Source organism: Mastigoproctus giganteus, chromosome 10 (genome assembly GCF_048544385.1).
Source record: "Mastigoproctus giganteus isolate SK-2022 chromosome 10, ASM4854438v1, whole genome shotgun sequence".
Lineage (NCBI taxonomy): Eukaryota > Metazoa > Arthropoda > Arachnida > Uropygi > Thelyphonidae > Mastigoproctus > Mastigoproctus giganteus.
Window position 1 is genome coordinate 210,781,042 of NC_143584.1, and position 15,291 is coordinate 210,796,332.

General features: G+C 34.1%; 1 protein-coding gene across 2 annotated transcripts in view; it reads right to left on the reverse strand.

Annotated features, from left to right (window-relative positions):
* Positions 1 to 317: 317 nt before the first annotated feature.
* LOC150079843 (nucleosome assembly protein 1-like 1) overlaps positions 318 to 15,291 on the reverse strand; it is a 103,996-nt gene continuing 89,022 nt past the window's right edge. For both annotated transcript variants that reach the window (XM_090382425.1, XM_090382426.1), the window contains exons 13-15: positions 13,836 to 13,952; positions 9,179 to 9,265; positions 318 to 811 (exon numbers count right to left, since the gene is read on the reverse strand). In XM_090382425.1, the coding sequence (XP_090238551.1) occupies positions 752 to 811; positions 9,179 to 9,265; positions 13,836 to 13,952 (264 nt within the window). In that variant the 3' untranslated portion in view covers positions 318 to 751. The remainder of the gene's footprint in view (positions 812 to 9,178; positions 9,266 to 13,835; positions 13,953 to 15,291) is intronic.

The following is a 15,291-nucleotide window of genomic DNA, read 5'->3' on the forward strand; positions in this document are numbered from 1 at the left end:
GCCAATGAAACAGAATCTACACTTGAAATAGATTCAATTCAGTTTGTGATTATGTTAAACATCTAATTTGTAAAAAGCTGTTTTTTTCCCTGATTTATTCAAAAAGCACCAATACTTTTAAACATATTAAATGTTTATTATGTCATCTAAGTGAATGCTACAGTAATAACAACTTGCATTATAACAGGAACAATAAATGCTTTATTTCTGTTTGAGTTCAGTATGAGCATAATGACAATTAGGGTAGTGTTTTAATTTACGATTTGGCAAAAATTTTTATAAATGTTCCCATTATATAAAAAATATATAGCACTGCAGACTTGTACAAGAACCAATTTATTAACACTTGTAGCAGATCTAAGCATCAAAGTTTTTAAAAACTGCATACAAAACACAGGCGAGGTTGGGGAAGAAATCTGAAAAATACGATTTAAATTTACAAACAGGAGGGAATAGAACAACCGTTCATTAGAGATCTTACCCCTGGAGCATTCTCCTATAATTGCATTTCATACAGCAAACAAAATGCACGTATCCTGAAGGAAAATTTGGAAGGTAAAGTAACTCCTCTAAAACAAACTGTTATCAGTCTCAAAGAAAGGCAAACACAGACACTAAGTTTTTAAATTTTTTTACAATGCTCCAAAGCATGTTTCCTCCTCTTATTTTCATACAGAACAGGAGCAGACTGTTACAAAAGGCCCCAACATGAAGTGGTGTTGAGTTCAGTCTCACTGCCTTGGCACTATAGTCATTGCTGTTTACATTCTGGTGGTTGTTGTTGCTGGTCTTTCTTGGTTGCTCTTTTCGACTGGAGAGAAACAAAGTAACATTATATTAATGATAACTTATTAATAGTATTAAAGAGAATGGAAAATATTTCTTAACTTCAAATTTTCAATTAAAACATTCAAGGTTCACATATTTGGCATAGTTGAAATTAAACTATTACTAACTACTAGCAGAAAAAAACTTAAATGTTGAATTCAAGAATATGTTCTAATCAAAATTCGTTTTCAAGCTACCTCATATTCTATAACTACATAAATTTAATTTCAAAACCAGTAAAAAAAAGTATAACTGAAAAATTCTTTAGAGCTAGTTTCAAAATGTTCTGTGAGAACCCATAGAACAGGTTCTGCAAATGTTCCATCATTTTTAAATTAAATTTGTACATATTTATTACCGTTTTTAAATATATTAGGGTTGCTTGGAAGGATTCTGATTTGCAAGTGTTCCGTAAGGGGAAACACTCCCGTTAATCATTAATTAATAATTAGTCAAACATTACTAAAATACATCCTGGAAAATATTTACACAACACTTTTTTTTAATTTGCATGAATAGTACTGCAGGCACTGACTGTTATAAAATTTAGAATTTCACATTTGTTTAAAATTCAAGATTAGTCCACTTCCACAAGTTAAATAAACACCTACAGTCGCATAGGAGTTGTTTCTGAAAGACAGTTTGCACATTGTAAGGACACACAAATGCACGATATTCATCCAAGATGGACATTACTCCACAGGAAGCAAGATAAGTAGGTATCAGGTTTCACACAGTGAAGCATGCCAACTTTTACATAAAATATTGAAAAAATTTTTAAAGTCAAGGGCAGAAGAGTATCTAATATGGACATGTTTTATTGACTTTTTTGAAAGTATTTCTGCACATAAGAAATTTGCATTCACACATTTAAAATTTTCACAATTAAGTCTCAAGTCAATTAAGACTGAAAGATGGTGAATTCAGACTAAGAGCAGTTCAGTCCATGTTTTTGTTAATATGCTTTTTTAATTTTCCAAAGAATTATTTTTTTGTGATTTTTTGGAATAATAGTGATAATTTGCTTAATTTTGCAGTACCTTTTCTTTACACAAACAGTGGGTGCAGTGCCACTGTTTGTGTAATGAGTTTTGCACCATTTGTTGCCAGGTTAAAGTGACGTTTCAAGATTCGAAATGAAATCTAGAAACACTGCCAATTATTAATTCCATTGTGTAGCAAGTAACTTAATGTGATTATTTTTATATGATAAAACTACACTTCATAACTCACAATTAATTCATTATGGGCAGCCATGATGTTTTCTTCTAGTGTAATTATCTAAATCAGGGGTGGGCAAAATGAAACGTCCGTGAAGTACACGTGGGCCAAATTGTTTTATAGTTTGCCGCGATTTTTAGGATTATTAAAATGGTGTAATGATATATAATGAAAAAAAAAATTGTCAAAAAGCTATGTTATTTATTGACTATATTAATTATATGCACATGTATATATATTTATATATACATGTACATATAAATTTTATTAATAAGAAAACCGAAATACAAATTCACAATAAAAAATGACAAAAATACAATTATAGTAACAAAAGACAAATAGAATTCCACTAACAAAAATTGCAATATTTTTATATTTAATGAGATTTGATACTGCTTATTTTTATCAGCAAATCTATTTTTTTAGTAGCAATGCACAGCATATTTTCTAATATTTAGATCAGAAATTCCATTAATTTAAAAATATATATGGGACCTCAACTTAAGATATTCTCAGGGACCGATAAAACTTCTATACAATCGTTTATTTTAAGGAGCGATGATATTTGCAGGTACCGATGGCTTTCCGATATAGCTGTAATGATACATGGGTGGAAATTTTCAGATGAGTGCCACGTGGAACATCACTCTTACAATTGTTCTCAACCAATTAGTCTTTTTTATTGTTCAACACGTGGCACTCGGAACATCACTCGTATGACTGTTTCAGATCTGTGACGATCTGAAATTTAGAGCTTCATCGACCAGTGGCAGTGCTGTGCAATTTGAAGACTTTAAAGCCAGCAGAGGCTAGTTCGAGCACTTCAAAAAAAGTGACAAATATAAAGTGTTGAAAGTCAGTGAAGAGTTATCTTGAGAAAAATAAGCTTCCCGTGAAGGCACTGCTCCTGCTGGATAGTGTGCCAGGTCACGATTCCAACCTTGTTCAACCTCTTGAGGCACAATTTAACTTTGTTCCAAGTCAAATTGTGCAACCCAACAACCACTCTTTTTCAACCAATGGACCAGCAAGTGATTACAAACTTCAAGAAAATCTACACCACGAAAATATTCGCAAGTTGCTTTGCAGTGACCTCTGGTGAAAATGTTCTCATCCTCAAAGGTTTTTGTAGGTCAAAGTTCAATACGATGGATTGTAAGTTCTCAGAACGACATTTCCACCACGTGCTTAAATTCAGCCTTGAAAAACATCTGACCTTTAATTATCCATAACGTTGATGGATTTAAAGATGACTGTGATACTGTCACCCTTGGTAAATAAATGGGTCTGGAGGTTGGAAAAGAGGATGTGAAGGACCTTATTGACGCTCATAGGCACAAGCTAACAATAGAGGAGCTACAAGAGTTGGAGAAATTACGGAGAATGACACTGGAGAGGAAGAAAAAGACACTCAAAAGTGTCAGCTGAAGAGTTGGACTGTCATTTCTTGTTGGGAGTGTTTAAGAGAAGTGCTACTAAAAACACTGAACTCATATGCAAAATGGAAAACAGTAATTTCTTACTTCAGGAAGATACAAAAAAAGTCATAAAAAAGTCCACTTTTGACAGTTTCTTTGCCCGTAGCAACAAAAGACAGAAAAAACACCTGATGCTTGATATAGCCCCACACCACCACCACCACCGATTTCATCAGCTTGCACTTCAAGTCTAAGGTAAATGGTAATTTGTTTTTTTTTTTTTTATTTTAAGGTGTTTTATGACTATTTATTAAATAATCTTTATAAAACACTAATTTTTAAAGTAAAAATGAAGTATAACATGTAAGAAACACCTATTTTATGTGATGTTGAGGAATGAATTACAGGAAATCAATACATTATTGGTTTCAACGTAATATTTTCAACATAAAATGGGTTTTGTGGAACGAATGACCATCTGATGTTGGGGTCTCACTGTATATATCAGGCCTGGGCAAACTTTTTGGCTGAAGGGCCACATTAGAAATTCACAAAGAAGGCCGGGCCGCACGTAAATTCCTATTTTTAGATATACATATATTATTTGTTATCATGAAGAAGAAATACAACAAAAAATTATTCTCTAACAACCAAGAATTTAATGAGATGAATGGAACTGTTTTACATCTTTTACCATTTTTTTAATTTCGGGTGTTAATTTTGTAGTTGAGATTCTTAAAACTGCTTGTAAATGTTCATCGGTGATGCTTGATCGTAAACAATTTTTATTTAGATTCATGATGGAAAATGTTTGTTCACATATGTAAGTTGATCCAAAAATAACCAACATTTTTCGGGCAAAATCTTTAAGTTCGTCGAATTTGTCCGAATTAAGAGTATTGTAAAATTTACAGATTTCCTCACGACGGTGCAATTCTCTCAGATCGGTATCACACTGCAGATCTATAATCTGAAGCTGTAGTTCACTCGGTGCACTATCAATTTCTATTGAAAATGGGTCGCGCACTATTGCCAAACTTGTCTCAATTTTTCGGAAGTCGCCAAATCTTCGTGAAAAGTCGTCATTCAAAGCGCTGATAATTTCACAATATTTTTCAAATTTATTTTCTGGAATCTTCAGCAACTTCATGGTTGGAAAGTGGTCTACCTTGTTAATTAATAAATGTCGAAGGAACAACTGGAGTTTTAATTGAAATCCATTCAAACTTTTTACCATATCATGGGCGTATAAATTTTTCCCTTGTAACACGGTGTTGAAAGTATTTAAGTGTGTCACGATGTCCAGGGTAAACGCAAAATCACAAATCCAGTTATTATCAGTTAATTCGGGAAAGTCCATAATATTTTTCAGTTTTAAAAATAAAATGATGTCATCTTTAAGATCCCATACTCGCCGAAGAACTTTTCCTAAGCTAAGCCATCGAATTTGGCTATGATAAGGAATATCTGTGTACTCGGATTCAATATCTTGAAGAAAATTAATGAATTGTCTGTGTTTCAGGCCCCTCGATCGTATTAAATTTACTAGTTTAATAATACAAGATGTGACATGTTCAACTTTTAACACATTTTTACATAATACTTGTTGATGTATAATACAATGAATTGTAATTAAATTATAATCAGGATAATTTTCACAAATTTTATCCTGAATTTTCTTTAACGCTCCAACATTTTTACCTGTCAAACTTGGTGCTCCGTCAGTTGTTACGCTTACCATTTTGTTCCATTGTAGATTATATCTTGTTAAGCATTTTTCAACTTTTTCAAATATATCTGCTCCCGTTGTTTGGTCTTTAAGAGATTCCACCGAAAGAAGCTCTTCAATAATTTCAAAATTAGAGGTACATCCACGTATGAAAATTAATAACTGCGCAGTATTCTTTTGGTCGTTACTTTCGTCGAGAGCTATCGAGTACCATGTTATGGATTCTAATACTGATAATAATTGTTCATTCAAATTTGTATCGATACATTCAATTCTTCTTACTATGGTTCGCCGAGATAAACTTATATTCTCAAATTTGTGTTTAATGTCAGGACATATAATTCCACAAGCTTCAGTCATACATTCTTTAATATAGTCTCCATCAGAAAAAGGCTTGTTGCTTTTTGCAATTATATGAGAAATAACAAAACTTGCCTCTACAGTAGCTTCTTGTTCCTTAGTTACCCGCGTAAACACATTTTGTTGTCTAGATAAATTTTGAATCAATCCATCAGCAGTTTTCTTTCTCGCTTCCGGAGTTAAATTGGCACCATATTCGGAATGTTTAGTAGTGAAATGTCTTTTAATGTTGTACTCTTTCAACACTGAGACACTCTCCCGGCAGATGAGACAAATAGGCTTATTATTTATGTTAGCAAAAAAATATTTTGTGCTCCACTCTTCATTGAAGACACGATGCTCTTGTTGAATTTTTCGTTTTTTATTCATTTTTAAAAGGACGTAAATATTTTTATCGCTACTGGCACCAAAGATGATAACCGAAGATAACGCAAAAAACTAACTGCGGGATGACCGTCAGAGAAAACAGACTGGAACTGAGGGCAGTCAGCAGTTCTATCCTATTACTCCGCCACCTCAGCAAAGCTGTTGTCGTCATCACCAGTTGTCTGTTACTGTAGTTTCGCGCGGTTAGTTTATAATCGCAAATTATATTGTTATAAAAGGGCCCGTTGGAATTGGGACAGCATGCCGTTTAATCGGGGCAGGAGACCCCAGCACTGGAGATTACCCTACGATTGTCTCCGACGGTACCACATGGTTTGGTCGAAATTCTGGAGGTCACAACCATAAAACAATAAAAACAATTAGCAGTCACCTGTGTATTGGGCTTTTCTGTTAGTGAAATCTATCATAAACGGACAGTAAACTCGATCTTATTGAATTTGCGATAATAACGACAGCTGGAATTCTGTGGGTTATTATGGTGAAATGTGTTTACACTTCCATGAAATCTTCAATCATATAAAAAACTTAATTTTCAGATCTTCTCTTCATTCCTATTTTTAAATCTTTGTAACTCGTTACTCCGTTCTCACTTGCGCGTATCCTGTTACTTGCAATTTGTGTGTGCTGTGTTCTTTGTTATTGATTGCTTATCTTTTTACTGTTTTAAATTTTAACCCCCACCCACAAATGTCAGTGAACAGAAATGTCAACTAGTTCGTATGTACATATTACAGTACGTATTAATTCTTCCGATTATCACGTATATTCTTCCGATTTTCACGTATCATTTAATTTTTTAATTAGTAAGGTAATAAAGGGTAAATTTGTGCTGTTTAATATAACTTTACTTTTATAACCTGTGGATAATATTCCTCCTATTTTCGCTAATTAGAATCGCTGTTTAATAGAATTAAAATTCAATTCACAAACGTGATCACAATGACCGGCGCTTACTGCACATTGTAATAGTGAACGGTACTTTACATGCTACCTATCAAATCACATTACGATGCTGACTCCATCGTAATGTGATTTGATTGTACAGTGAAACAATTGTAAAGGGGGAGTACATTGCATTTTTAACTATTTACGTGAAACTTCGGATAATTGGGGCAGCCGCTTAATCAAGCCAAAATGCACTAGTCCCGATGTGTCCCAAATAACCGGAATGGACTGTACAAATTTATTTTTCAAAAAGGCGTCGCAAAGGGCATAAAATAAGTAAACTTTTTTCGAAAATACAATTAAAGCTCGCGGGCCGCACACAAATGTGTGGCGGGCCGCATGCGGCCCGCGGGCCATAGTTTGCCCGGGCCTGGTATATATAGTAATAAATATATTTTTAAAACTACTGCGGGCCGGATGTAGCTCACCCCTGGTCAAAATGGTTAACCAAAAGGATAACAATTTTCATAATAGTACATAACTTGTCAACTGACACATTACCAGATCTGTTAACAAAATTATGAACAAGAAAAATCAGATATCTGATAAGAATAATCCCCAGATGTCTGTGGCTGAAGTCACAATACAGGATCACCTTGTTAAGAACTGAAAGCTGAAAAATGGATCATAACATGGGTTCGCAAAGGAGATACCCAGCCTGACCAGTCCAATTAACTACTATAAATAAAGTCATAAAACAGCTGGATGCAAAATACAACTCTGAACACTACATACCCGGACTTTATTAAAGCTTACAACACGGCCCACGTGAAAGGTTATTATATAAACGAACAGATTGGAATTATGGAATAGATCCTCAAATGAATCGGGTTTGGCTGAAATTGAATTATTTGAAATCTGAGATTTTAACCAGTTTCCAATAAGCGGGTTGAATGCTTTGGGGAGGGGGGGGGTTGTAAGTACTGAGACATAAGCCATTTGTATTATTTTAGACAATTTGAAAGGTAAATGAAATCTTAAAAATTACTACACTACTAAACAATGTTTAACCACCTAACTTTCACAACTGTTACAATTTGCTTTGTGCTAAAATTCTAGAATTAAATCAGTTCTGCATTGTACAAACAGTGCTTCATCCTTTTGTGGAATTCTTGCAAGTGGGCAGTGATTCTTAACAGTTCATACCCATCCTTCTAAATCCACCCCCATCCCAAGATATTTTAAGGGCTTTATCAAATAAGCAACAATTTAAAATGACCTTAGTGTCTAATTTTACAATATATAAATTAAAGAAAATGGATTTAAAAAATCCTAAAAACAAAGAAGCTGCATGACAAAAAAGCTCATTGCACAAATAAAAGTGTAGTTTACGGTTCAAAATATGGGCCAAAATGCATCCATTCTCAGCAAAAATTAAAGCACCAAGGGGAATTATTGCATCTCAGTGAAAAGAACCACAGCCTGGGAGGCAGGCATCCAAGTTACAGGTAGGAAAAGTCTGCTGACATATGTAACCATTGGTAAGTTTCAGCACTAAAAACACTATAAACTATTGAGAATATTAAATAAACAACTTCATTAAAACAGAAATTCCATCTAAAATAATTTCAAGAATTTTAAGGAACATTTAAAATAAAAATACTCATAGCTTTACAAACTAACAAACCAATTTAAATTAAAAAAAAAAAAAAAAGCCCGCCAGAAATGCTTATAGTTAACTTCCAAAAAATTATTCAGATTTTTCTCTAGCCTGTCAATTTTCCCTTAACTCAAGTAGATGCAGAAAGCAGATTACCCATTATTTTAATTAGCAAACCTGTAAGAGTCTGAACTCTTCGTATCTATTTTCAAAACTATAATATAGACGCATCTTTGAAAGCATAATGCATGCTTTTCTGCAGTACTGATGCCCATTGAAAACACCAATACAATTCTGAAATTTAGCTAGTGGTATACCTTTCTAGCAGACTAACTGCCAAGAAATAAAGGCTAAATTACCAGTTATTTTAAGTGTCCAGTTTACCAGTTATTTTAAATGTACAAGTTTCTCCAAACCAGACACTACCACTGAATAAAAGTTAAAATTTCCATTCAACAGCAACTTTACTGCTGTCACATCTGTTTTAATGATGTGTCTACAGGGATTTCTTATATATGATGGGCTCTCTGTAGGTCAGAAAAAACAAATTCCAGAACTGATAATAATAATAAATATATAAATAATATTAAGAAAAATAAAAGCTGAAGACTGAAATAAATATATCAGCAATTCTGAATACCAAATTTATCACACCTAAAATTTGGGTGTGGTGCTAATTACCTATTTTACCTGAGGATTAGCATCACTGTCATCATCTTCATCTTCAACTTCCTCATCTTCTTCATCATCCTCTTCCTCTTCATCTTCTTCATCATACTTAGTGAAAAAGAAGGGGGTATAAATTAATATACACAGTTCTGATTAATTTTTTTTACCAACAAATCATATCAGTAATGTACTAGTTTCTTTTGTTCCCTATCAGAATCACCAATACTGCAAATTATTATTTTCCCCTACTATAATTAGTTATATATACAAGACTAAATTAATTTTAAAAAAAAATTAAGTCAATCAGACAGGTCAGGCAAGAGCTCAACTTAAATTCATGTTTTTCTGCCAAATGACTATTTTTCATTAACAGAAGTTAATCTCATTCACCCTCTTGACCTCACTTTATAAATAGGGGATCTCTAATCTCCTCCACAAAAATTTAAGGATTCTCTCACAATTATGACAAAAGGTTTGCTGCTTCTGTTGCTTCTTTAATATAACTGGATAGAATCCACCAGCAATGGTTTTACTTACTTTTTAGCTTTAACGATTTTTTGCACTTTCTTTTCAGTTATCACAAAATCATTTAGCTGACAGTTATAACATGGTACACTTCTGATATCCCCATCCCTAAAAACTTTTCAATGTGTGAATGCAGATGCAAAATATTTATTCAAGTTTGTCAGCAATCTGAATAGAATCCCTTGTTTTAACAAAAAGTAAAACAATCATTGCTACTTTTCTTTGCATTCTTAGCCAGACACTTCTTGTAATCATTTTTAGCTTGCCTATTCCCCCCATGATGTGACTAGTTTATATTTACTGCAGCTTCTCTGTATCTTGATAATTTCACATCATTCCATCTAGCATCTATTAAAGATCTAACATGGAATATCACTTGGTTGATATAAAAAGCTTTTCCATGATTACTTCCCCAAATATTTCCCACCTAGAATTTGCAGTTGGTCCCACTGAAGAATTCAAAAACTAAGACCACCATAGTCATCTTTACAAAGGCAAAATCCCTTAACAGTATGATATACTTTTAAGTAAATTCTACATCAATACACTGTTCTTTTCCAACTGGTAGTTCTGTTCCTGGAGAGATTCTTAATGCATGAAGAGTTTCTGCTGAAAATCATATCAAGAATATTGCCTCTCTAACACATTGGTGTACAGAAGTTTTCCAATAAATCCAGAAACGTTCCGCTACTGTGTAAGTGAGCACTCCACAAATTCTACTCAATATCTAGAAAGTTAAAATCCTCCCAAGATAAGACACTGTTTTACTAGCCCACTATCTGTCTGTATGGCTGTTCATTTATACTCAATTATTCGGCTGTAACATACACCTATCATTTTTGTTTTTCCAGTGCTTGTCACAACCTGTGTCAACATTACACTGGACACCCACATCAACCAGGTGCAACTGCCTTAGACAATGTACTTCTTACCCAAGAGCACAACTCCCTCCATACCACTTTACTCTACTCCTAGCATAGCATTAATATACAATGCAAGTACACATGCACCTATTTTTGCTCTAAATGACAGACATATCCCTCATATTTGTCCCCCCCAGCAGCTCTGTAATCAACCACACCATGTTTTTCATGCTGCTGCATGTCCCAATAGAAGCAGAACGATATATCAATTTTACTTCTGCTTTGCTGTTAAAACCATTAGTCTGAACATTCCACCCTCCCACATTTGTCAACCCATTTAACACTGCCTTGATAGTGTTAGAAAATATTCTTATATTTTATTCTACATGGGTGTATGCCCTCACAGTAAAGAATCCCTCAAATAACAAGTGAGGTTCAATTCCTGAATGTGGTTGGTGTGATTTCACCCTTATATTGTATTCTAACACATAATGTAAGTAGAAATAAAAATACAATACAGAGCATACTACATACTAGTTGACAGATACAGCAATACCCCACATAGCACTGATAATTGATACCAAAACTGTTCCGTGTTATGTGAAACCGTGCTGATTGAGGTATAATTATAATGGGTTTTAATTGAATGCATATCAGAGAAAGTCTATAAACAAATTATAATAAATATATAAACAATTTGCACTTGATAGCCAATTAAAAGGATTTGAAATAAAAAATATTGCAAAATTTTTTTTAATGAAACGGTAACATCATGAGAGACGAGAAAAAAAGCTTTAAAATAGCGGTTGTTTATTTAGGTATTTCAATAATGAAGTCTGGTGAAGTCGTCTTTTCTTTTTCTTGGCATTCATGTCTTTGTAGCATTGAATCCCATCTTGTAAAATTTGCCGTATCTTGATGCATGTTCAACATTCGGATCTCCGTTCATGATCACCTCGCAGGCCATGTCAACCTCCCAAAAAACTTTCCCCAATCTTCTGTTGAAAATACTTTTGGTGCCACTTCAGAATTGTTTTCCTCTTCTTCATATACAGTTTGCTCATCAATTTCAAGGAGAGTTGCACCATCTAAGTCACATGCGAGTCAATGCAGTCATACATCGATAGTGTCCAAAGTTTCGAATCCCAAGTCTTTTCCATTCTTCACAATGTCTTCGACAGTTGTCTGAACTTGCGATTCAAAACCAGTGAAATCATTTACCAAATGGGGCAAAACATGCTGCCAAAAGAATGCATGTTGTTGGCAGTGATTTCTAGCCAAGATGCAGATATATATTCGATTGTATTTAAAGGGGTAAAAAAATGTGAAATGAAAAGTTTGAAAAGCTGTCATATCTCAAAAACAAGATGAAATTAAGAATACTGAACATTGTTGCACATTGCATATATATATATATATATACAGTACGTGTCTAGGGTATTGAATGAGTTTTAATATGTACAGTAAATTTGACTAAACTTAATTGAAAACCATGTTATAGTGAAACCTGTGCTGTTTGAAGCTGTGCTAAGCGAGGTATTGCTGTATTAAGAATTCCAAGAACTTGGTGGCATAAATTTAAATTACAGGGGAAGATGTTTAGACTAGATTGTATAAGTTTATTTTAGCCAGCGAGTCACTGATTGCTGAAACAAGTTGCCTTCGTTAGCTGAGGCTGACAGTTGAATAAATTCAAAGGTCAACTGGATAGTTTCCTGCATGAGGGAAGCAAATAATTTGTATTTTCTTATGCACTTTTTTTTAACCCCAGCCAGTGCAGCAAAAGCTTGTGGATTCCTTGCCTGTACTATGGCTATTACTATAATCCAGTACAATCATATTTGTTTTAAAGTTTTCTTTGAAATATCTGTGTATACTACTGCAGTGTCAGACTGCACCCTCCAACCACATTAAAACAATTGTACATCTCCTTCTACATAGGTAATGCCATCACAGTAAAGAATCTCTCAAATAACAAGTAGGGACAATTCCTGCATGTGATCAGTTTATTTTACAGGTACAACTGTTTTATTACATGATATCAACCTCAGACTGTATTCCACGATTTCGACTTCCGGTTTTATAAGACTACCACCCATTCTCTACTAGCAACGTTCATTATCAACTCATCGACATTTATTTATGGTCATTGGGTTCTTTCTACTATACAAAGTAGTACCTCAAGTCTATAATCCTTCAAAAACATACCTTTATAATTATACCTGTATCTATTACTATTATACTACATACACACTATTATTGGATATGTTTCGAGCAGCCACTTACATTTGTGGTATTCTGTTTTCTGTTGAGTTTTTACCGCTCTCCCCATGTGTAGTGTGTGTTTAGTTGCTTTGCAATACTCAACACTGCCCTTTATAATTGGTTTATATTTCTGGTTAACTTCATTTCTTCATTCTGATTTTTAGCGGCGAGTGCTATAATCTTTTCTGTTTCTCTGTTGTTGTTATTTGGTTTTTAGGAGCATTAGCGACTAAGGCCATATTGCTCCGGGGATATGCGATGGTCATTCCCTGACCTTTCCGCATTCTCCACATTTGGTGGCTCACGGGCTCGAACCCCGGTCTAATCAAGAGGCGTGTGCTACGCACTGCTGCTCCTGCCCACCGAGGCGCCATTTCTCTGTTGCTGCATTAAGGCCTCCGTGATGTCATTTTATTGTGGCCAGTTGCGGTAATTTTCATTACGTTTGAAATGCAGTAATATTCACAGCCGTTGTATACAGTGGCCCTCTGTTGAGAATAGATATAGTGGTTGTTTTTATTTGTTCTTTAGGGTTTGTCTTAAGTCTATTTTCTTTAGTGATATGTTTATTATGTTTCTTTTGTGATATTTCACATTGCTTTGGCCTCCTCATTAACAAGTGAGTACAAGTCTAAATTTGCATTATTGGCATATTAATTTCACTTTATTTGCCTTTAACTTTCAAATATTTCAAAATTAATACATATTTTACTGCATCTTTATTTTCCTCTTCTATTTGTTTTTTTGCTCTTCCATTTTCTCCTGTTCTCCTAATTAATATTCATTTATAGTTTACACAATGTGTTGTTGGATTTTGTTTTATGCTGCCACTTACATTTGTGATTGTCTTTCATTCCCTTTTCTAGGTATAATTCTTTCTTTTCTATGTTTAATTTGTATTATATATATGTGTGTGTGTCATTTGACTTAGTTCGTAAAGTACAAAATTCTCAGTATTACGTACATTAATTTTTTATTACTAAATTTATAAAAATAACAGAAAACTTTTACAAGTATCCACATACTTCTTCGTCCATTATTGCTTCACCAGTGAAGAAAAGAACAGCTTTTGGAACAATTCTCTCTTTAATAAAATGTCCAATATCATAATCAGCAGCTATCAATGCTTGACTTTCTTCATCCTAAAAAAATTTTTTTTTAAATCTTATAATTATGAATAAATTATTATTCAGAAGTGTACTTTCTATATCAACTAAAACATCAATTCTAACTTTAGTCTCATCTCTGGGAGTGATACCTGCGTCAAAAGTATCCCACAACTTCACTAATTCAAAAACTAATCCAAAAGTTCCCAGGACCAACAATCAAACTTTCTAATTGTTATTTTCAATGTCAACATTCAATTCGTATTAATATCATCATGGACAAGCCTTAAATACACATTTTTGCTAAATCTGAAATTGGAGAAAGAAAGTTTTGCATTCTAATTATAAGTTCAGGTAGCCATATTTTAACTTGGGATAACAGCCTCCTTATTTCCAAAAAACTTAATAGGTTGAAAGGAAGAAAAGCTGGGAATTTAACTATTTACTGCTTTCGGAGATTAGATTTCCAGTCGTACTTAAATGGGCCCTTCCTTTGCTTGTGGTCACGTACTCAAAGTGAATTGAGTTTTTAGCTGAGGAAGGCAGCTGACAGCTAGTTATTTTTATTTTGTATTTATGTATACCCCAGTTTTATAATTTTACTTAATCAAGTAAAATTATAAAACTAATGGGTGCTGCTCTGAGTGCACAATGAAAAAGACCTGGGAGTAACTGTGCAGTCAGATATGAAGTTTTCTGAGCAATACAGACAGACTGCCAGGGCAGGTCATGGGGTTTTGTCAATGATATATAGGAATTTTGCTAGCAGGGAAAAGGAGGTGATTGTCCCTCTGTATAAGGCAGTGGTCAGGCCATGCCTTGAGTACTGCGTACAGGTCTGGAGGCCTCATTTTAGGAAGGATGTAGATTTGCTTGAGCGTGTACAGAGAAGGGCAACAAGATTGGTGAGGAGAATGAAGGGATCCTCTTACCAAGAGAGGCTCAAGTTCTGCAAATTGCAGTGGCTGGAGACTAGGCACCTGCATGGTGATCTGATTGAGGTGTATAAGGCCTTGAATGGGTTGAGCACGCTAAATTCTGATGGGATGCTTCCATTTGTTCAGATTACGAATCTAAGGGGGTATAAATTGAAATTAAGAAAAGACAGGTGGAGAATAAGATGTGCGGAAATTTGCCTTTAGCCAGCGGGTGGTTAATTGCTGGAACAAACTTCCATCTGTTGTGGAAGATGATAGGTTAAATAAATTTAAGGAGGAACTGGACAGGCATTTGGAGGGAATGGTGTGATTTTTTTTTTTTTTTTTTTTTTTGGCTGATGCTGCATAAGCTCATAACACTTGCTTTCTTGCATCACATGCCACTACTACTACTACTTTATTTATATATATATATATATATATATATATATATATAT